This window comes from Nicotiana tomentosiformis, chromosome 3 (genome assembly GCF_000390325.3).
Source record: "Nicotiana tomentosiformis chromosome 3, ASM39032v3, whole genome shotgun sequence".
NCBI classification, from domain to species: Eukaryota; Viridiplantae; Streptophyta; class Magnoliopsida; order Solanales; family Solanaceae; genus Nicotiana; species Nicotiana tomentosiformis.
This window is the reverse complement of record NC_090814.1, coordinates 72,473,163-72,497,458: the sequence shown is the minus strand read 5'-3', so window position 1 is coordinate 72,497,458 and position 24,296 is coordinate 72,473,163. Positions and strand designations below refer to the sequence as shown.

At 37.1% G+C, this 24,296-nt stretch overlaps 2 protein-coding genes across 3 annotated transcripts; both read right to left on the bottom strand.

The window, feature by feature from the left end:
- Nucleotides 1–12,642: 12,642 nt before the first annotated feature.
- LOC104121101 (PLAT domain-containing protein 3-like) lies at nt 12,643–14,443 on the bottom strand. Its single transcript, XM_009632994.4, has 2 exons — nt 14,312–14,443; nt 12,643–13,247 (listed from the first exon to the last, which is right to left on the bottom strand). The coding sequence occupies exons 1-2, from the start codon at nt 14,435–14,437 to the stop codon at nt 12,780–12,782; spliced, it is 594 nt and encodes a 197-aa protein (XP_009631289.1). The 5' UTR covers nt 14,438–14,443; the 3' UTR covers nt 12,643–12,779.
- Nucleotides 14,312–23,986, bottom strand: LOC104121100 (autophagy-related protein 3). 2 transcript variants are annotated; one of them, XM_009632993.3, is made up of 10 exons: nt 23,683–23,986; nt 22,771–22,841; nt 22,121–22,237; nt 21,876–22,042; nt 19,006–19,091; nt 18,818–18,869; nt 17,687–17,752; nt 17,193–17,320; nt 16,428–16,532; nt 14,312–14,449 (listed from the first exon to the last, which is right to left on the bottom strand). In XM_009632993.3, the coding sequence occupies exons 1-9, from the start codon at nt 23,841–23,843 to the stop codon at nt 16,436–16,438; spliced, it is 945 nt and encodes a 314-aa protein (XP_009631288.1). In that variant the 5' UTR covers nt 23,844–23,986; the 3' UTR covers nt 14,312–14,449; nt 16,428–16,435. The 2 variants fall into 2 exon arrangements, with proteins under 2 accessions (XP_009631288.1, XP_009631286.1); XM_009632991.4 differs by lacking the exon at nt 14,312–14,449 and adding an exon at nt 15,786–16,037.
- Between the last annotated feature and the right edge of the window lie 310 nt (nt 23,987–24,296).

Here is a 24,296-nt window from a genome sequence, read left to right as displayed (position 1 = left end):
TCATTGCTTTGGCACGGTCTTGGTTTTATGCCTGATTTTTATCTTTGATGGTGTCTGCCAGACCCATCGCATCAAGATGAATTTCGGCATTAAGCACCCAAGACATGTAGCTTTTGCCCGATATATCCAGGGCTACAAACTCAAGTTTAGAACGATTTGACATTATTTGAAAAAAGAAAGTCTGTACCTCTGATATTTTCAAAGTATTTTTTCGAGATGGCAGAGTCTCGTGTTGATAACGTGTTATAAAATAAAGACAGTAAAGTAAAGACAAGTATAGAGAGAAACTGATATATTATTCAATCTTTAAACTTATGTACATTATGAACTGAAAACTCCTCTATTTATAGAAGAAAGGAAGCAGCTGCGAGGCTTTTCAGGAAACAGCTGCAAGGCTTTTCTTTAGCTGCTTGTAAGTTGTCTATTGCAACCTGCCTGTTTAATAAGAAGCTGCTGCAAATCATTTCATTGAGCTGCTTGCAACCTGTCTGCATCAGCTGCTTGTAGATAAACTTCAACAGAGTACTAAATGGATAATCTTCTTCAGGAAGATTATCTATAGCGGAGTAATAAATGAACATTCACAATATAATTATTTTCATAACAGCGCAGTATTTTTAGTCTGGTACCATTTTAATCCATATTTTAACTGGCTGGGATCGGGACCAATTAAGATCGATATATGCAGCTCGTTAATCAGATCGGCACCAAGATCGGACAGGCTATTTTTTGCCAAGATCGGCCAGGAACGGCCCCGACCCCTTGTCACCTTCAATTTTCCTATTGTGTTATACAAAACATCATAAATTATCATAGAAGTCGAGTCATGTGTCATTGTTTTAGCTTATTTACAATTGGCAAGCGAGAAGATTCTATAAACTTGTAACATGTTACTCCATCAACGTAGCTTTTGACTAATTTTCAACAGCAAAATATATTTTGCAGTTGTCTTCTTCATTACTATACACTTTAAAAGTTGAGACATGTCACAGAGTTCTTGTATACGGTAAAAACTGATTAGTCCTTCGTACGAACTGATTTAAATGGTAATACATTGGATCGGAGAAGCGTCTGCATAGTATCAGGTTGAGGTCCGAAGACAGGTCACCAAGCTTCGAGCCCGAGGGACCGATCAATGTCGAGCTCGATGTCATTATCGAGCTCGAATCCAAGTCGAACTATGATACAAAGTGAAGTTATCGAGCTTATGAGGCAGAGACCGACCAACATTGACCCCGAATCAATACAAGGATCTGAGTCAGAATCGAGCTCGAGTCAAGATCGAGAGCTCGAGTCAAGACTGAGAGCTCGAGTCAATATCGAGAACATAGACAAGAGTCGTTGCAATCCCACTAGAGGAGAGAATCCTGGCAGGAATTATGGAAAGGCTGATTTATCATGGGTTTCCCACCATGTATTTTTCATTATATCTAAAGTAAGATCCCTCTACTATAAAGGGGATGGTTATTATTTCTGTAAGCACCAAGTTTTTGCATATATTGTAACTGAGATATCATACACCCATGTATTGAAGAGTTATCCTTTTTTAGCTTGATAAATTGATTCACCTTGTCTAATCTGTAAATTATCTTCTTCCCAACTTTGCTTATTTTTCATTCTCTATAGTCAACACTTGATATTTCTATTCATTCTTATGATTTGTGTTAAGTTATACCACATACCCTTAGAACTACATACAAATATAACTCAATCCATTTTTCGGGTAAACAGTTTGGCGCCCACCATGGGGCTAAGGATAACAGTGGTTATTTTATACAAATCTGCAAAAACACGTCGTTTTGTGCTTGTTTCCGGAAGTGTCTTTGATTTCTGATTAGCAACGACTAAACTATCAATTAAATGGCCTTACCTATCGACTACGAAGCTGGTCTTCAAGATGAGAACAACAACTTAACATCCAGTACTGAAAGGCCGCTTGTCAACGCCGTTGGAGCTCGAATTGAAGTGCCGATAGACATTAATTCGCATGTGGCCATTGAGGCGAACCTACATTCTGAACCTGAAAATATCATACATGGTGGCACTCTATCTGCAGCTCGAGATACCTATAACGTCGAGGAAAACGGCGTCAGCTTGCGTATGATTTTTGAAATGTTGCAAGCTCAGCATGCAGTGATAGCTCAGTTGCAGAGTCAAACCTAGATACCGAGCAGGCCGGAGCCTAGTCAACCTCAAGAAATCGCCCATTCAATGGAACCAGCTATAGTGAAATCAAATGAGCAGGAGTCGGGGACTAATCCAAAAATTTCTAAGATGTTCAAAGAACTGACCAAATGAATAGAATCGGGAGAAAGGAGGATCGAAACAAACGACAAAAAGGTGGAAACATACAAATCCAGGGTTGATCAGATCCCGGGGGCACCACCAATATTGAAGGGCTTAGATTCCAAAAAATACATAAAAAAGCCTTTCCCCCCCCCTAGCGTGGCTCCTAAACCAATCCCAAAGAAGTTTCGCATGCCTAAGATTCCTAAATATAATGGAACTACCGACCCCAATGAACATGTCACCTCATACACATGTGCCATTAAAGGGAATGATCTAGAGGATGATGAGATCGAATCTGTATTATTGAAAAAATTCGGTGAAACTCTGTCAAAGGGAGAAATGATATGATCTCATAATTTACCATCTAATTCTATAAATTATTTTACTATGTTTGCATATTCCTTCGTGAAAGTACACGTCGGGGCCATAAAAGTCGAGACCAGGAAGTCGGACATGTTCAAGGTAAGACAAAAGGATAAAGAGATGCTAAGGGAGTTCGTATCTCGTTTTCAAATGGAACGAATGGATCTGCCACCAGTCATAGGTGATTGGGTTGTTCAGGCTTTCACTCAAGGTTTGAATGAATGAAGTTCGACGGCTTTACGGTGGTTGAAGCATAACCTGATCGAGTACCCAGCTATCACTTGCGCCGACGTGCACAATCGGTACCAATCAAAAATTAGAGTCGAAGATGATCAGTTGGGTTCTGAACCCGCTGATCGAAGGGATATCAATCGAGAACAAAGTCTCGAGGGGTTCGATAAAATGATCGAGGTCAAGGATCTCGGAGGCTGATGAACAGAAGTGGTTTCAATAGGCCTACTGGATCTAAGGAAGCACCATGGTTATCGGAGTATAACTTCATCATTGATGCATCTGCCATTGTGTCAGCTATCGAATGCATCAAAGACACTAAATGGCCCCAACCCATGCAGACCGATCCTGCCAAGAGGAATCCCAATTAAATGTGCGAATATCATGGCACCCATGGCCACAGAACAGAAGATTGTAGGCAACTAAGAGAGGATGTAGACTGGTTACTCAATAAAGGGCACCTTCGAGAATTTTTAAGCGACAGGGCGAAGAACCATTTCAAAAATAGGGATTTCGGCAAAAAAAACGAACAAGAAGAACCACAGCATGTCATCCACATGATCATCAGCGGCGTCGATACCCCTCAAGGGTCGGTGCTTAAACGCACTAAGACATCGATTGTGAGAGAAAAGCGACCTCGAACTCAGGATTACGCACCCGTAGAAACTTTGTCCTTCAATGATGAAGATGCAGAAGGAGTCATACAACCTCATAATGATGCACTGGTAATATCCGTACTTATGAATAAAACTAAAATTAAGCGTGTGTTAATTGATCCAGGCAGCTTGGCCAACATCATTAGATCGAAAGTTATAGAACAGCTTGGTCTACAGGACCATGTCGTACCCGCAATCCTAGTTCTAAACGGATTCAGTATGGCATGTGAAACCACCAAAGGCGAGATAATTCTGCAGATAAACGTGGTCGGGACCATCCAGGAAACAAACTTCCACGTAATCAAAGGTGACATGAGGTACAACGCACTTTTTGGAAGGCCATGGATCCACAACATGAAAGTTGTACCTTCGACCCTACACCAGGTTCTTAAACTCCCAGCATCTAGGGGAGTTAAAATAGTATACCGAGAACAACCGGCCACAAGTTGCCATCGAGGAAGCGAATCTGATATCCTCACCTTCATCAATAAAGGGCACCGGATGGATCTCAAAAGGGGAACGAGATGCCAAATAGCAATCACAGACATCAACTTTAACCCAACCAGAAAATCAGAAGATCAATGAAGATGATGATCAAAGGATCCCTCGATCCTTCGTGCCTCTCGATGATTCCGACGCTACCCAATCAACGATTGAAGAATTGTAGCAAGTCATACTAATCAAGCATTTGCCCGAACGAAAGGTATACCTGGGAACGGGATTAACCCCCGAACTCAGGAAAAGGCTTATTCAATTTCTTATCGATAACATAGATTGTTTTGCTTGGTCCCATTTAGATATAACAGGGATACCACCGGATATAATGACGCATCGGCTAAGCCTAGACCCTAGGTTCAAACCGGTGAAGCAAAAAAGAAGACCCCAGTCCGAGGTAAAGCACGCATTCATAAAGGATGAGGTAACTAAACTTCTCAAAATAGGGTCCATTCGTGAGGTGAATCCCGAATGGTTAGCCAATATAGTTGTAGTCCCTAAAATAGGAAACAAACTTAGAGTGTGTGTACATTATAAGGATTTAAACAAGGCATGCCCCCAAGATTCTTTTCCGCTGCCCAACATCGATCGCGTGATCGACGCCATGGTCGGCCACGAGGTCCTTACATTTCTCGATGCCTATTCCGGGTATAATCAAATCCAAATGAATCCGGAAGACCAGGAAAGGACTTTATTTGTCACAAAGTATGGAACATATTGTTATAATGTGATGCCCTTCGGGCTAAAAAATACAGGAGCTAGTTACCAATACCTAGTAAATAAAATGTTCGAGGAACAAATAGGTAAATCAATGGAGATTTATATTGATGACATGTTAGTTAAATCCCTGCGCGCAGAGGACTATTTGGATCATTTGCAGGAAACATTCGAGATTTTAAGGAAATACAACATGAAGCTCAACCCCGAGAAATGTGCTTTCGGGGTCGGTTCGGGCAAGTTCCTCGGTTTCATGGTATCAAATCGGGGGATCAAGATTAACCCCGATAAAATCAAGGTCATCGAAGACATCGCCATCGTGGACAGTGTAAAAGTCGTGCAGAGGCTAACAAGATAGATTGCTGCCTTAGGCCAATTCATTTCAAGGTCGTCAGATCAAAGTCACAGATTTTTCTCTCTACTCAAAAAGAAGAACGATTTCGCTTGGACTCCGGAATGCCAACAGGCACTAGAGGAATTAAAACGATTTCGGGGGGACTACTTGTATACGGTAAAAACCAGTTAGTCCTTCGTACGAACTGATTTAAATAGTAATACATTGGATCGGAGAAATGTCTTCATAGTTTCAGGTTGAGGTCCGAAGTCAGGTCACCAAGCTTCGAGCCCGAGGGACCGATCAATGTAGAGCTCGATGTCATTATCGAGCTCGAATCCAAGTCGAACTATGATGCAAAGTGAAGTTATCAAGCTTATGAGGTAGAGACCAACCAACACTGACCCCGAATCAATACAAGGATCCGAGTTAGAATTGAGCTCGAGTCAAGATCGAGAGCTCGAGTCAAGATCGAGAGCTCGAGTCAAGACCGAGAGCTCGAGTCAATATCAAGCTCATAGACAAGAGCCGTTGCATTCCCACTAGAGAAGAGAATCCTGGAAGGAATTATGGGAAAGCTGATTTATCATGGGTCTCCCACCATGTATTTTTAATTATATCTAAAGTAAGATCACTCTACTATAAAGGGGATGGTTATTATTTCTGTAAGCACCAAGTTTTTGCATACATTGTAACTGAGATATCATACACCCATATATTGAAGAGTTATCCTTTTTTAGCTTGATAAATTGATTCACCTTGCCTAATCTGTAAATTATCTTCTTCCCAACTTTGCTTATTTTTCATTCTCTATAGTCAACACTTGATATTTCTATTCATTCTTACGATTTGTGTCAAGTTATACCACATACCCTTAGAACTACATATAAATTTAACTCAATCCGTTTTTCGGGTAAACGGTTCTAACTCCCAAAAGGATTTATTAGGAAAACATGTATGAACATTTACACTACATGTAACATAAAAGATTCATGTTATAGTCAACGAAAAAAGATTTATGTTATAGTCAATGAAACCACAAAAAGGTTGCAAAACAATGTTAGCCATGTTTGACTTATAGTATTAAACCAACCCAAGTAGTAGTAACACTAGAGAATATAAAAGAAAAATATAAGTTTCCTTGATAATTCGCAAAATCTTTTTTCTTTTTTAATTACTGAGGGATCTCTTAATTTGAACGCGATTTCAGTTCATTTTGAGTTGCAGAACGGTTAACACAATCAAGATACGCCGGCTACAAGTAACATAGGTAATTGTAAGAGAAATTGATACAACATAAATTTTTCTTAGATATGAGCTAAGATTCTTATACCTGAAGAATTATTATGGCGGCACCTTAATCGACAAATTATTATGGTACTTAGGATCCACCTTAAAAGATCCACAAGAGTCCACATTTTGAACATTACATGTAAGTATGAGTTTAATATAAAAACTTATATGATCAAACACAAAAGGTGGAAGGGGAACAATGAGGCCAATTTAAGTTCAATAAAAAAAATTATGTAAAAGTTAAGTTATGAAATGAATTTTTTGAATCTAACCTTGATGCCAAAGATTTTATTCCAATAAACATAATCATACATACTCAACTTTCCTGTTTTGCTAAGCTCAGAGGAGAAATTAAAAATATGTTAAGCCTAACTATGAGTGTCCAACAGAACAGGACAGGACCATTTTACCAGGACGTAAACTTAAAGAGATAAAAAAAATCGAGCCTTACCCAGGCCTGGATAAAAAGGGCAACTCGTTAGTCCCGTCCTGTCTTACTAACTAACAACAGGATGAGATGGGACGGGACATAGGTTATGTAACGACCCGACCGATCGTTTTGGGAATTAGCGCCTCGTTCGGTGGCTCAAGGTCTCGAGAAGCTTCGTAATGGGTATTATCAATTATGACTTGCGTGTGTGGTCGAGATTGGTTTTCAGATGATTCGTGATTTAATTGAAAGAATAATTCTTATTTTTGAAGCTTAAATGAAAAGAGTTGATCGGAACTTGAATTTTGTGTAGACGACTATGAAATGGCATAATCAATAGCTTCGTATGGTGATTTTGAACTTAGGCGTGCTTCCGGATTTGGATTTGGAGGTCTGTATGGTAATTTGATGCATTTTGGCAAAAGTTAAAAAGTTGAAGTTTTGGAAAGTTAAAGTTTTGGAAAGTTAAGAGATTTGACCGAGAGTTGACTTTGGTGATATCGGGGTCAGATTTCGATTTTGAGAGTTGGATTAGCTCTGTTATGTCATGTGGGAGTTGCGCAAAATTTGAAGTCATTTCGGGTTGATTTGACATGTTTCGGCACGAGTTTTGGAAGTTGGAAGATTTGAAAGTTCATAAGTTCGATTCGTGGTGCGATTCATAGTTTCAACGTTATTTGATATGATTTGAGGCTTCGAGTAGGTCTGCGTGGTGTTATAGAACTTGTTGATATGTATGGACGGGGTCACGGGGGCGGGTGTGTTTCAGACGAGTTTCTGATGATTTTCATGCTTGTGATCAAGTTTTCTTCTGGTGTGTTGCATCTGCGCATTTTGGAGCGCATGTGCGGGGTTTTTTCTGCGTATTGTGTGTCGTTTCTGCGATTATGGATCCTGTGAGGGAGTTCCGCTTCTTCATTGATGGATCGCAGGTGCGATTATTGCATCGGCGTGTTATGGATCGCAGGTGCAAGGGAATCCGCTCCTGCGGTTGTTTAGGCGCTTCTGCGAAGGCGTAGGTACGACCCACTTTTGCGCAGGTGCGTGCTTTGGTCCATGCAGTGTGAACCGATGATGCAGAGTTTTACTCGCAAATGCGAGAGCGCAGATGCGGAAGTTCTGGGCAGAATCATATCAGACGAAGGTTTGGCCATTTTCTTCATATTTTGAGTTGTAGACCTCGGATTTGGGAGATATTTCGTGGGTTTTTCAAGAAACTCTTGGGCTAAGTGTTCTCCACCCAAATCTTGTTATATTTCATGAATCCATTGCTATTTTCATCATTTAATTAGTAAATTAAGTTGGAAATTTGGGAAATATTTGTGAAAATCTTTCAAAATGTAAAATGATAATTTGAAGGACGAATTGATATCGAAATTTGGTAATTCTAGTATGGTTGGACTTGTTATCGAATGGGTATTCGGATTTTATAATTTTGATTGGGTACCAAGGTGCAGACTCAGGGTTTGACTTTTGGGTTGACTTTTAGTTATTGTTAAAGATTGAGGTTTTATTATCCAGAATTATTTTTTATGAGTTTTATTTATGAATTGAAGTTATTTTTGTTAGATTTGAGCCACCCGGAGGGTGTTTCACTCGAGAAGGTCATTTTAGAGTAACGGTCTAACTTTTGTGAGGTAAGTATCTTGTCTAACTTTGTATGGGAGAACTACCCCTTAGGATTCGAGTCTTTTATGCTAATTGTGTCATGTGAAGGCCGAGTACACGAGGTGACAAGTACGTGCTCGGACTTATTTGTGAAAACTTGACCGTCTAGTGCTCTTAGGTTCTTATGTCCATTAAATATGAAGTTGTTTTGTCATGTTAAATTCCTTATTTACTAAATTCACCCTTACGTGTCTTAATTGAAATTAATTATTTCATGTTTTACCTTTATTGTCGATTAAACTATTATGTGCCTTAACTGAAGTTGTTGCCTCTTTTATCGCCATGCTATCTTTCTGTAATTGCTTAACCTTAATTGAAATTATTGTTATCTTTCCGTAATTTCTTAAACCTTAATTGAAATCATTATTATCTCTTCCGTAATTGCTTAGCCTTAACGGATGTTTGTTACCCCTTTCATTGTGACGTATTCTTATTTGGGGTCATTGATGCATGTTATCTCTCTTGTTGTCGAATTGCACTTTTGTGGAATCATTGTTATACATTACCTCTCCCTTGTCTAACTATTCTTGTTGAGACTATTATTTCCCTGTTATGTCTTTCTCTATGAATTCTCTCTTCTGTTTCTTTGTATTCTGAAGTTCTTGTGTTGATTTACTTATTGTATTCTCGTGTTACTGTTATTGCTGCTGTTGTATTCCGTGTTGTTGGACCGAGGACTATACATGATTATGATATTGAAACTCTTTTGAGTAAACATTGTGGCATACGCGCACAGATGGTGAAAGTCATTTATTTGAGTTATTATGTTTTTTTTCATGCATGTTTTGTTGAGAAAATTATTGTGTTTGCACGAGGTTTCTGTCGTGCGATTGTTATTGTGTTGCACGAGGCTTCTGTCGTGCGGTTGTTATTGTGTTGCATGAGCCTTCTGACATGTGGTTGTTATTGTATTGCACAAGATTTCGGTCGTGCTATTGTTAATGATACACATGCGGTGGTATAAGGTCTCGGTGTTGAAACACATGCGGTGAGATAAGGTGGCCTTGAAACGAGTGTCTAGTAGGGTAACTACTAGAAATCATGCAGTGTGATAAGGTGGGCTAAAACGCGAGATGCTATTTCGGAAAAATGGTTTTCAAAAACTAAATATAAAGGCTCCCGTGGTAATATAAGGAAAGTTGTGATTCATTTTACGATTTAAGACTACGAGGCGGTACCTAGAGAGTGCTCTTGTTGTCATTTCTCTTTTTTTTTTGTGCACTTGTCTTTGATTGCTGTTTTCCTTAGCATACTATTAATTATTTTCCTCCGTATTGCACTATTTGCTCAGCTCTGTGTAGCTAATCTTGTTGTGCTGGTCGTTGCTTCAAACTTCATTGTTGCTTCTGTTACATCGTACATTTCGTGGTGATCGTTGCTTAGGTGTCATTCATTGACTCTACTCTTATTCGTTGACTAGAATCATGGTAGAACACTTGCACAAGCATACATGTAGTTAAATCACCCATATCGGTTTTAAAAGGCGAATCCTGATGACATTAACCATTATACGTGCTCTTGTCTTCTTGCCTTTTGTGTGAGGATTATTCTATTGGAACGTGAGTCGTCCGTGCGGTTATGAGTTGTAAAGTAGTCACAAGATGCCAAGTGATTAGGGTTCATGAATTGGGACTCGTGATCTGTGATTATGAGGGTCGGTACCTCGTGGAAATGCTTGAACAGATCTGATGTGAAAGCGACTGTTCTTATTGAGTTGTTGCTGGTTTTTCCTTTATTTGGTTTTTCCCAGACTTACACTGTGATTAGTTAATCTACGGCATTATTACATGACTACTTCTTGTTGAATATTGTTGTTACAGTGTATCATTACAAATATTGTCTTATAATTCTTATCCTGCTTAGCTTTATATTAGGCCAAAATCATATGCAGCCACCTAAAATTATTTTGAGTTTCCTCTCTCGTACCTTATCTAAGACATATTTCAATTGAACACCTATACTACTCAAAATTTATACCTATTAAACACCTTTTGCTGACATGGCATGGTGTGTGTAATACACCTAAAACTAGCGCGTGAAGGCCATATATTTAACCAATTATTTTTTTAAATCTCTTCTTCTCCATTCTCTCTTTGCCACCGCTTCTTCCGTCATCGACCACCATCCTACCGCCTCCGTTCTCCGACGCCACCACCACTGCAATAAGTATTTCCTTATCTTTTTCAGATCTGGAAACCATCACTACAGTCATCCCCTTCTTCTTTTTCATTAAATCCGACAACCACTGCAATATTGCTATCTTATGTGCCGGAAAAAATGGAGATCGCCACCAGTCTCTTTCTTCTCCCTCTCTTCTACCAAAAAAATTTAGATCTATGACCACAAAATAATCATATCTAACAACTAAAAAAATGTGAGTTGTAGGGGGTCGACGGCGGCTGGAGGGGGCGGCGATGGCGGGTGGCCGGTAGATTCTGTTGGGTAATAGATCTACAATTTATAACCAACAAAATTAGACTATAAACCACAAAATAGTTAGCTCTAAACACCAAAAACAAACTTGAGATTTAGAAAAGGGAGGTGGGACGATGACTGGTTTATTTAGCAAGGAGAAGAAAGGGAGATTAAGGGTTGGATAGGTGTGGGGGTGGGGTTCAGAAAATAGTTTTTCTTTTTTGTTCTTTACAATTTATTTCTTAATCCTCAATTTGGACTCAAATACCACATGTTATCTGTTAATTCGTTACTTTGCCACGTCATTGGCAAGTGTATTACACTCTCTTTATTTTTCTGTTGGCTTTCAAAAAAGTGTCTAATATGAACAATTTTGAGTAGTATATGTGTTCAATTGAAACATGCCTTAGATAAGGTGTTTGAAAGAAAAATCCGGACAAGTTTAGGGGGGCGCATATGATTTTGGCCTTTATATTAATTTGTTTCCATGTTAGTTCATCTACACACTTGTTCGGGTTATTTAGTCCGGTAGGTGTCGTGACTGTCCCTTATCACTACTCCACCGAGATTAATCTTGATACTTATTGGATACCGATGTGGGGTACTCATACTACACTTCTGCACATTTTTGTGCCTTATGATATTTTCATTGTACTATTAATTCCATCCGAACAGTTGTATTTAGGGATTTTCTAGCAAACTCGGTAGAGCTTATGACTTGTACTACCGGTTTTGGGAATTGAAATTTGTATAAGATTTGTATCTCGTGTTTTACATTTGATGGTTGAATTCTTCTAATTATTTAGTAAGTGTTAGGCTTACCTAGTTTTAGGGACAAGGTGCCGTCATGACATCCTAACAGGTCATAAGTGATTTTTTTTAAAATAATTTATTAATTTAAGTTGGCAACGACTATTCTTTTAAAGTTACCAACAACTATTTTTTAAAAGTTTGTAAAGGTTAATTTTTAAAGTTGACAACGGCTAATTTTTTAATAAGCTTAACTTAATAAATTATAAAGAAACTAAGTTAAAAATTATAAAATATTAAAACAAAAGACCCGCAGCGAAAAAGATTTTTGAGGAGAAATTTTGAGCTAATGTCTTATAGATCCACAAGACAAAGAAATGTCAAGCATAAATTATAAAGACCGTCTTTTATCCATTAGAGTTTGCACCAGCTTCATCATTTCTTCTGTTTTAAACACCATTTCTTGTATCAGTCTGGTCGATAAGAACTTACCTTCTTTGCAATTCAATAATTTGTCCAACAAAAGATATTTTCTCCATTTGTAGAATACTAACAAATATACACAAGAATAAAAATTAATTGAGCATAAATACATAGGACAAAATATTCATTAAAAGAGCTTTCTCGACAACGAACTTTATTAGTGCCAACTCGAATCAACGACGAATTTTTGAGCGATAGCATATTGCCTTATGTAGAAAAAGATGCTATTGTGAAAATATTTCAAAAAATGAAACCTCGTTTAGTACAATTCTAATAATGTAATAACGTTGTGCTTTCATTCGTAGAATTATATTTTTGTAAATTATTCGTGTGTTTACGTCTTCATATTTTAACGCACCTTTAAGAAAATCATGACTCCACCATAGTTATTATAGGCTTATGCTACGTTAATCTTTTAACTTACCAGAGCTTTAAAACCCCTTTGTTAAGTACATAAAAGATTGCAATTGCCAACGAGCCAATAAGTCAAAGATATGACAACTAAACAAACAATAAAGGAAGCCCCAAACAAGAAATTTATTTCAGCCAAAGAGGAGGGAAGACACATGACAACGCGTGGACATGTCTTACACATAAAAAACATCTCGAATAGCTCTCAAGTTGACCTTTGGATAATGAAGTCCAATGAGCCAAACTATTCCGAAGCAGATAGATTGGGCTTTCCCACAACAAAACGCCGAGCATGTTGTCCAAGCCCAGTCTTCTTTTTACAACCATTAAGTGAAACTGATAACTCATAAGGAGGTGCATCAGAAGCCAACCATTGTTCGACATAGAATATGGATTGGCTACAAGTTTTGTGTGGCCCAGTAAAAGTAGTCTCAACAAAATCAAGAAACCAACCGTGGTGGTCACCTGATCCATCAGAAGTAACATTAAGCCTGCAAATTGGTGGGCTAAGACATAGGCCTCTACCAGTGAAGATGTCCACATTACCCCTTTCGTAGTAATCATAATTTGGGCCCATTAAACCCCATTTCTCTAGATCTGGAATATATACTGATTTTCCTTTACCATCGCCAAGTGTAACGCTGATTTTGGAGTCTGTTCCTCCCTTTATGATTGATCCAGTTTTAACATACAATGTGTATACACAGTCTTCCTGCATCAGCAAAATATCCATAAGACATCATCTTCAAAAGATTGCGAAAGTTTAAGAATAATAAACAACTAAAGTATAAAGATTTTTTACACTAGCAGTGTAGCTAATCTGTTATTCCAGGTTAGTTACCATTTTTATTTGATAATCAGTTAACGTGTTATCATAAAAAGTTAACTATAATTATCTTATAAGTTACTTGATGGTGCACGGTCTTTTTTGTATCCTTAATGCAAAAAAATTTGAACTTATAGTTATCACAAACGTAACCATAAAGTCATGGCATAGAAAGCTGCAATTGACCAGGAGGAGTCATGACTCAAAACCATTGTATTTGTATCCAACTTTTCTAAGAATGAAATCCGTCAAGCTAATTAAATACTACTAAACTTTGATGTGATGTTCCTTTGTCAAACTAAACTTTCAATGTATAATATTAACATTTTCCTCTATCACAGTTAAGAGAATACACAAATCAAGATAAACTATCTTAAACTCATAATTCATACAGTATTAGTATAATGTTGAACGACAGAGGAGAGAGTACTAATATTTATTGTGCATTAGGAGTGTTGTACAGCGTTCAGCAATAATAGTACGACAAGGAGAAAATGTCAAGCATCAGATAATGCCATCTTACAAAATAGTTGCATAAATAAAAAGACAAGCTTTCCAGGATGTTGTTTATGAATGTACAGATTCAGATCTCAAGCATATGCTTCACTACAGAATGTACTGGTTCAAAGATCTAAAAATGAAGAGCTAAGGCAAGCAAAAAGGGACATAATTATCATATATATTATAAAGCACAGTCACATCATACTGGAATCTGGATTATGCAATAAATTAATAATTACAAAAGCAACATATGATCTGTAATCATAGTAGAGTTTGACGAATATGTAAAGAAACAAAAAACAAAAGTTAGGTATTACAGTCAACATATTGGACCACCAAAATTAATGAAACTCAATCCTAAAGTTGGATCAGTTGATCTTTAAAATTTCAACTGGAATAAAGCTAAAAGATTTAAGTATAGTGAAATCAAGAAATATATAAGGACTTACAGAAGAATCTGCTGCAACAGCTGAAAGAAAGAAAGTGAAAACAACAGCAAAGAGGAAGTGGCGATTCGTCATCATTTCTTTCTTTTGAGATGAGATTTGATTTCCAAATTTGGCTTCGTCTACCATTAAACTAGCACCCTGCATTATATATAAAGGAAATATTGGGCCGCGTTTTCCTGTGCGAAAAAGTCACTAGGCCCACCATATCCCTTTCCTTTTTTTCTTTTGAAATAAAGTTAAATTGCTTTTCTCTTTTTTTTATTCATATCATTTCTTTTATTAAAAGGAAAAAAATAACTTGTAAATTCTCGATCCGGAATCCACTCTTCTCTATCTTTCTCTAACATTTTTATTCTTCTTTTTTCATTGACTTCAAAAATTCAATCTACTCTCCAATTTCAACAATTAAATTCACATTTCTTATTCAGAAGATTATTATTATACCAGTTAGTGAACAGTTTACTAGATATTGTATTTGCTAAGAAAAAAAAGCTAATGGGACCAGAGCCCTAAAATAAATACACATAATGAGTAACGACAATAATAATTAATAACCAGTAAATATATAAGGGTGTATAGTCTAATGTCTACATTACTTTCTGAAAATTATGCTATTTCGGGAGGGTCTCGTCTCTACTGCAGGTTTAAAGAATATGCCACGAGAGGCATGAAATGATAATGTTATTCATCAACTTGGCAAATTTTCTAGTTTATTGCTGTCACACATGGGCGTTGGCAGATTTATTTGGACCAATACTTAAAAACTGTTTAATTGTTCACCTACTCAATCTGAACATAATTTATTTAAGAATGGATGATGATTCACGTATGAGGGGATAAGAACGAGCACCACGTGACAGGCATCTGAAGATCGACACTGTTATCATGTTAATTATTCTATTCTTTTTATTTTTTTTAAAAAATGATTAGGAATATCAACTGATATCACCCTCATATTGAATCAGAGATATTTTCCCCTATGGGAAGGATAGTAAATTTTCCCAGAACAGAATTACAGAGAAAAAAATAATATGAAAAGAAAGAAGTGTAGGAATCAGCTATATCGGTGTATAATGCTTGTATGTTTAACAGTTGAAGCATATATAAAATAAAGAAGAAAACAGATTGTGGAAGCTCATGGGTTGGCTCTACTGTACTTGAGAGCCTTAGGTGGCATTTGTATTCAGATTTGGCAGTGGTTTTAAAACTTGAAAAATTACTTCTTGGAAAAAAGAAGATTTTGGGAAATAATCCAAAGAAATATGGTGTTTCGAACACCTGGTCCAAATATAATTTTTTTGGAATATGCAGTCTTAGTTATTTTTTATTTATTTTTTAAAAAAAAAAAGGAAAAACAGCAATTTGGATTCTTGTCTTGTTCTCCGAAGTACATTTGTTGATTGATTTTCATCTGTTTTTACATCTAAGCATAGCTAATAATGAAAATTTTCCGAGAACTTTTAAAAAACCAAAGTACAAAAGCCAGGATCTTTCAACCTTTAAGCTAATCGTGCAAATTTACTTTCAAAATAACATCAAATTCGTCTTATGAAATGTAAAATAAACAAGGGAAGCTGACGATAAGCATATGCACACATATTTCAGAATTAGAGCTATTAATGCTATGTACAACTGTACAAGCAACACTGATCACAGGTTGGATGAAATGAAGAGACGCATCATCGCTAGGGTCTCTGGCATGACATTTTATGTGCAACATATTCATCTGAAAAGAGGTGGGAAAAAGGAAAGAGATTGAAGCAGGAACATTCAAAATCATCACCATACCAAAATACTGAAAAACCCGAAAAAAGAAAAGAAAAACGACAAAATCATGCCCCAGCCACTCTTAGTATCTGAAAATGATAAAGCACACAATTTTCAGCACACTTCAGTTGGGGCCTTTTATGCCCCTGGCTTTAGAATGCAGACACAATCCGAAGCAGAAAGACCTCTTTTTGGGTACAGCAAACAGCAAAAAATCCCAACGACATCAAAAGCCTTACAAGGTAACCTTAAAATTTATCTAATGGAGGTCATTTCTGATTTAAGGTTAGCATATAGTATAAGCTTGAAATAACTCACAGAACTATAGACGTCAAATAAGGAAGTTTACCTCTTAATTCAGGTGCTGCTGCTACCAAGATCAAAGTCCATGGTGTAATCATATTCAATTGTCGGAATGACAGATGCCATAAATTTCAAGAATAGGAAAAGGTACCTGTCAATTGGGTGCTTCAGATCAATGTTCCAGAGAAGAGATAAAAACTTTTATCATGAAACCTCATGCAAATATACAAAAAATTGAACTGAATTACTTTTAATCTAGTAAAACAAAATTCTTTTATCATAATGCTTTACTTTTCAAAAGAAAAATCTAATGGGGCTGGAGATTTGTATGTGTCTCAATTTATTCAAATGAAACAGCATGTCTAAGACTACTGTGGCTACAAGATGCTCCTGCAGCTGCATGATCCCTTCCAGGAGTCACCAATGAGATATGAAGAATCCGAGAACATGATGCAAGGTTGCTAAATAGTTTCTAGCAAAGACACAATTATTTCCTAAACTTCATGAGGGAAACCATCACTGCGCGTGAAAAAGCTTATGGGAAAATTTAAGCTAACCCCCCCCCCAGGTGGTTAATAGCTACAGCTCAAAGATCTTTTCAGTGTAATGACTAACATAACTAGTATTGCATATGCATGCTATACATCGATGCCATGACGTGCACAAGCATTTGTATGTTTCCACATATGTTGTGTACTATTGATCTTCCAGTGACCAAATTAGATCATTTTGTACCATGCATATTATGTGAGCATGTCTATTACTGGCTGAAAAACATAGGTAAATGAACTAAAGTTAGAATTTACTGTACTTGTCAACTTCTGGTTCAACTCCCCGTGACATCAGAACATCAATGATCTTTTTCATGACAGCCCCATGTCGACATGGATGTACCGAAGCATGTTTTCCTGGTAGATGTGGATGGTCTTCAATGGTTACCTGTATAACAATATTGACAGCCAACAACTAAAAGTAAAGTGACAGACTTCCCAATGAGGAATTCACAGACTTTTTCTTAAAGGTAAAAATACCTAGACAAACTCACAAAACGCATAAGAACTTAAAAAAGAAATAAGGGTAAAATACACGCGCTTAAAACCAGACGCCGCTGGGGAACAACACTATTTTTCCAACTTGATCAGAAATTGTAATGGAACTAGATTCAAGCAACAATGCACCTGCTTGTATTGCAGTGAGTCTCTAACTCAATAGCAGTAGCTTTAAAGAAAGAAAACAGCTAATGTCTCACAAATTTAACTGAATCTTGTCCATAAATAACATCCAGACCTAAAACATGTTGCTCACCGTTTTACGTGCATGGTCTTGACTGACATCTTCAAGTACAAGTTCTGGTTGCAGAAGCATCCTTGACTGCCATATAAAAACAAGAGCAGCACTTATTTACTATATGTGTCAAACAAAAACTTAGGCCTCATGAAATTCCAAAGGCCCAAAAGTTTTCATAGTTGATCAGTTTTCAAACAATTATAAAGTTCTGCAGAGAGGACCGTGATGCATGCCTAAGAAAGGGAATCTTATTTCTTCCAAAGGAATATACATTCTCTCCTGTATAATGAAGTTTTGAAAGGTAAGGGAACCACACTGATTCAGCGTTAACTGAATTGTTAAGTAAAAAACTATGAATACAGTGCTTCAAGCAGTACCCGGAAATAGGCAAAAGAAATCAATCATTAAGATAGGAAACCTATATTTCATCGCAAAGGAACGCTGCATAGTTCTGCAGATAAAAGAAATATAAGCATGGCATGATAAAAATAAAATAAAAGATGAAGGTCGGATTTCAGGAACTCCAGTAAATTCAGTTTATCAGAACCGGTAAACTCAAAGATGATACGCTGTGATACACTGCATTGGATATTACAATAACAACAACAACAACAACAAACCCAGTGAATTCTCACAAGTGGGGTCTTGGGAGGGTAAGATGAATTAGATAATCTAATACGCTGCATTAGATATTGCTGCAAATTTTTAACTTCTTTTGTGAATTGCAAAAATCAGGATAAACAATCATTTTGAAATAGAAAAATCTGCAGAGAAATGGACATAGGTTATATTTTACATAATTTAAGCAGATTTCAGTTCGATTAAATCATGCTTTTGCATTAGTTTCTGAAATTAATGATAAATAATGGAGAAAAAGCAATGGGAGGAAAATCTGAGTACATCAAGCATATATATAGTGATATAAAAAAGAAAGGAAACTCATGGGACTTTTATTCTAGGAACCACTAATTTGTCTGTTTTTTATATATATGCAAATTTGTCTTAAAAAGATTGTTGAGCACAGGAATGAAATGAGAAGATATCGAGAGTTCATATAGCTGATCCAGCTAATTTGAGATTGAGGCATAGCTGTTGTTGTAATATGAAAAACACATTTTATTAAAATAACAGCAGTTTATTATGACTGACCTCATCATATCCAGTGAGCCACACACGAGGGGTTTGATAATACTTATCATACCTGCAAAAAGTAACCATTTGATAACACTTCCTTAATCCAGATGAGACATCTAAATAAGGCCCACAATTGTACAAATAAGCACTTATATTAAATTGGAAGCACAAGAATGACTAAGCTAATGAATGAGTTGCCTTACGTGATGCTGATATCATAAGTTCGGGTTCTTAGAATATTGTCATCGTCAGGCTCATGAGCCACAAGATATGCTGTCTGAAGGGTAGCCTGCGAAAATTTCATGACAAATTGAAAATATTGGCATTGTGATCAAATAATCTCACAGCATGATAATTTACTGAAATCCTGCCCTTGTATCTGAAGTCTGAACAGATTTGCAGAAAAACATAGGGAAAAATCTTCTTACACAGAATGGTACCTAAATAATTAAAAATGATCCCCCCCCCCCCTCTTCCCCCAAACCCCCAACAACAACAACTTTCTTTCCCTCAGGGAGGATAAGATTAATTCATTGAAAAATAGCCAAAGGACTTGTGACCCTTCTTTTCACACCAACAAAGTTACAGCAACAGAAAATAAATTAACTGGCTCTTCAAGCCTTCCTTTTAAACCATTAACTTATTTATTAATGCGTATACATGCATGGGTTCTTACCAGTGACGGAACTAGGATTTTTACTAAGGGGTGTCAAAATATAAAAAAATAAATATACACAAAATTAAGGAGGCTCAACACATAGTATATACACATAAAAAAGTTTTATTTTTCGTATTTACACAGTGTAATTTTTCGACGAAGGGGTGTCGGTTGACACCCTTTGGATGCATGTGGCTCCGCCACTGGTTCTTACACAGACAAAGGAGATGCAAAAGGTTTGGACCAAAAACAATCAAGTGCATGACCAATACACCCTCATTGCAATTGTACTTGTACGCTCTTGAATAGTAACCTTATCTGTTTAATTTTTTTTTAAAAAACAACACCTTTAGCTTTGAACAGATCTTTTTCCAGAACATATTAACTGCAGAAAACCATAAACTTATTATATAATCTCATAAGCCAACACAGGCCGTCATACAGGCAAATAGATGCAGAAGGTTTTCGAGTAACATGTATGATCTCCACAACACTTTCATAATCATTTGTACTTGTATACTGTTGAGTAGTAACCTTAGCTGTTCAGAGACTTTCACAACAGATCTTTTCCAAGAATATCTTAGTGGTAGAATAGTTACACAGTCAACTTTTGCCATGAAAGTTATAAGACCCATTTGGTTGGTAATGTGATCATCTATAGTACAAATAAAACCTCAATTCCTTAAACTAACCAGAAGCAGCGGACCAAGATTTTATAGTCGTGAGTGCTTGTTGGAAGGAGCTCCAAAAGAGGAGTGGAAAAGGAGTTATGTTGTGTTGTGAGGGAAGAGAAAATTTCAATTGTTTGGGGGGAAATGGGATTGGAAAAGGAAGACAAGACAAAAGGTAAGAGGAATTAAGAACGGAAAATAGAAAAGGAAAGAAAAGAGTTCTAGTTTGAGAACGAGGGTTTGGGGGAATAGGGAAAAAAGGTAAAAAGAGAAAAACGAAAGTAAAACAGAAAGCAAATAAGGAAAAATTGGATGATAAGAAAAGCAAATAAAAAAATGAAAGGAAAAGGAAAAAAAAAAAAGCACTCAGTTGAAATTTTTCAAAGCAGGAAATGATCCTGCACCACAATGTATGGCAGATCACCTGCTTCCAAGCGGACCCATGTGTCTTTTATATTTAAGGGTGCTCACCGAATTTTATGGTACTTGTTCCTCATTGCCTATTAAGCATATCAAATCTGGTCAACTACAATGGGCGCTTGAACACCCATGATTCTTCATGTAGGTCGGCCATTGGTAACCAACTGTGCGTGACACAAAAGTTGGAACCCAGAATGGTCCTTGTGTTTGCAGTATTAATATCAGCAACCATGGGAATTTTCGTCTCTTCACTACACCTACATGGCTACATTTCTGACTTTTACCCACCATCTCCCGTTTCCATCTCTTCTTTGTTATTTTTTTTTTTGGATAACCGTGGTGTCCGGGCCAGCTTGCGCGCACCTCGACTAATTCCACGGGATACCTGCCACCTCCCACCAGCAACAGGTATCGGGTAACTCTATCCACCAAGGATTGGATAGATGGGAAGAAATCACCTAGTATTTGCCTCCGCTGGATTTGAACCTGAGACCTCATGGTTCTCACCCACTTCATTGACCACTAGGCCACACCCAATTCTCACCCAATTTTGTTATAGTGGGAAAAAAAATTCTTAATCTTTGTAATGTTGCTTCAATTCAAATTTTTAGCACATCATGTTCAATAATACATATTATCTTATATATATGCATGTATCGAGTCCCACAAATTCTAGCACTATGACACCAGGGGCGGATTTAGGAGGTAGAAGGGGGTTCGGGGCCGGAAAATTACATTGTGTATATATGGCAAAAACTGTTTTGTGCCTCTATATATTATATTTTGAATCCCCTTGGCACAACCCAAATGCATAGCTCAGTGGTCAAGGTGACTCAAAACCGTTGTGAGGTTGTTGGTTCAATTCTCACTGGCCACAATCTCTTTTAATTTTTTAACCATTCCTTTTTTTCTTTTTGAACCCCCTTAGCGGAAATTCTGCCTCCGACACTGATGACACCCGTAATTAATGGTCCAACAAATGCATGCATATTCTTCTTATATGAACTCCCGCTAGAGTCGAGCAAAACCGTAATCAAAAACAATCTTGTTACCATCATGCAATTTAGTTGATGAGTATGAACAGTTACAATCGGGTGAATAGATCATATTTTTGTAATATAAAACAATTCATTTGTATGATTAAAAAGAAAGACAACAGCAATAGATGCAAAAACTCTGTAAAGGCCTTTTGGAGATAAAACACAAGAAATTGCAGCAGGGTGAAACTGAAGATGGGAGAGATTAACCACAAATCACACACTTTTAGAAGAGCAAGTAACAAGGGGAAAAAGAAAAGGAAACCGCACGCAGATTCAGCACATACAGGATCCGTTTCAACGAGATTGTCAGGTTCATCGTACTCTCCCATGTCTGGTATATCTTCCTCCTCTTCACCTCCAAAGTATGAGGAGATTGACTGGATAGTATTCCTTTTGCTAATTTCTAATGTTTCCATTGATGGCAAGTTGTCATCCTCGTCACTTTTGCTTTCTACGAAACAAATGGGACAAATGTCACAATGAAAGATTAAATGCAATTTGTTGCTAGACACACAGTTACGAAGAATACCTTTAGGTTTCCCATGTGTGGCAAGCCAACCATCATTTTCCTCATTATCAAGCAGAACTTCACCTCCAGCAGCTTCATATTCTTCCTCTACCGATGCGGCTCTCCTCAAGCAAGGAACTGCGATAAAAGTTAAATTGGCACGTAACTTACTGGTGAATGATAAAACTCTTCCACTCTAGGCATTCCAAAAAGATGATAAGAGGACGTTTAAGAGCAAGTGAATATCAAAAAAGGTCTACTCAAACTAGCATGATAAGAAAGTTTCTTTTTTTATAAGTTATCATGATAAGAAAGTTTAATTTGTGTAATTCTTGAAGTTCCAGAATTTGATGATGTAGTAGGTGTGAAATGGGAAGATAATATTTGTTCCAACAGTTAAATGGGTATATCAACTGTGTTTAGACCAACCAGCACGCAGAAAATACTTGGCAATTCTATCAGAATTTTCTCCGTTTTTTAAAGTACTTGTAACACCTAATTTAGCTTTTCAAAATCAACTCTGCTTCTTCCTATAATAAAGAAGTGAAAATTAATACTCTAGCTAATTGTGGATAAAAAATGAAATCATCATGAGCACATAAGTTAGCTAGCTCATGTCAACCCAAATGCATGGAATGCTATGAAGAGTGGAGGAGTTATATGATAAGTACCATTTCTAGTTATCAAGAATTGCTTGTCAGCAGGTAAATATGACTTCCTCTTGCTAGGTTCACCTGATTCCCTGTCAATGAACAATTGAAATGTGATACGAGTAACATATAGCAATAATACTACATTGATCAATGCTTAAACAAAATCCTAGAAAGCAAAAAAAATTCTCATCTTCAAAGCAAAATAATATGCATCAGAAGCCGAGAATCAATGTAGAACAAGCAAAAGTAGACAACACCCTGAAGACGGAAAAATAGGAAACCTAAAGCATGAGAGATATCAATAGTCTCTAGTCAGTAAATTCATCACTTCAGACGACATAACTAATACTAATGGGCATCAATCATCTTAGCTCGATAATCAATACCAGAGATGAAAGAAAGAGCAGTCATATGGCAGAAACAAAGTCAAAACTCAAAAGAGAAAATAACTGCTCGACTATAAAGTTTTGAATTTGACAACAAGAAGCAGAGGCGAATCCACCTTTTATAGCAGCAAGTGCGGGACACTAACTACTTTTGGCTAGAATTATAAATCTAGGGGATTCTCAATAATATATTTATACTAAGTCAGCAACCATACTCTGCAGCAACGGGCTTTTAGCCTGGATCCGTCTCCGACAACAAGTCAGCTCATCCTACCACTAATACAATGACTATATATACACACCAAGTTTTATAGTAATAATTAATTGTACCATCATATACACGTATACTGATCTGATTCCATATCACATAAGTTTTGAGCATGAATTGGAGCCTATGCATAGAAATTGGACGCTAAAATCGGTTTTCTCTTCCGCTTTCTCGTAATGTTTTTCGGTTTTTCCTTTTTCACCTTTTTTCTCTATCTTTGACTTAAAGTGAGCAATTGATGCTAAAGTTGAAGGGGAAAAGGAAGTAAAGGAATACCAGGACCAAGTAGGGCATTTGGAGACGAGATTATCGCCGGCGATGATGAACTCATTGATGCTGAGAACGCCTTTCTCTTTGAAAGCAGAGACGGTGCGAGGACTTGTGATTCTCTCCACTGTGCCCTTGAATGCTTCGTGAATCTTCTGTGACAGTACCATTTTCTGCACTCTCCACTTTCACAGGTATCGAAATTCCGACAACTGGGTTATAGAGATTTCTCACCTTTCCTGTTGGAAGCCGGAAGTCCACGACTCACGGTGCTTTCCGTGTCCTTCCGGAGCTTGTATTGCGCCTAATTACCGTATCTTCAACTTGGCCCGGGATGTTTATACCTTTATCAATTCACACCCCATACGTTTAGTTTGTGATACGCTACAACACACTAGTTGATAATTGGGAGCAAAAAAACACTAGCCGGTAGAGTTGTACAAATGAAACCGACAAACCGCATCAATTTAAAAATTCGAGTTAAATCGAGAAAAAAATACAATAATAAATAAGGTAACGACGCGACCACACCAAATCGGTCGTTCCATAAAGTGATGTTTTTCGTCGTTACGTAATGACGGATTTAACAATAAGATACAATAAAATTTAAGTAACAATCAAAA

Excerpts from the sequence above, each read along its gene's own strand:
- LOC104121101 (XM_009632994.4), bottom strand. The coding sequence starts at position 14,437 with ATGGTAGACGAAGCCAAATTTGGAAATCAAATCTCATCTCAAAAGAAA. Across the intron at positions 13,248-14,311 it reads CTGTTGCAGCAGATTCTTCT|GAAGACTGTGTATACACATT; the intron begins GTAAGTCCTTAT and ends TTGCTGATGCAG.
- LOC104121100 (XM_009632993.3), bottom strand. The coding sequence starts at position 23,843 with ATGGTACTGTCACAGAAGATTCACGAAGCATTCAAGGGCACAGTGGAG. Across the intron at positions 22,043-22,120 it reads CACACATGGGAAACCTAAAG|AAAGCAAAAGTGACGAGGAT; the intron begins GTATTCTTCGTA and ends TTTGTTTCGTAG. Across the intron at positions 16,533-17,192 it reads GTTGAACCAGAAGTTGACAA|GTACCTTTTCCTATTCTTGA; the intron begins GTACAGTAAATT and ends CCCAATTGACAG.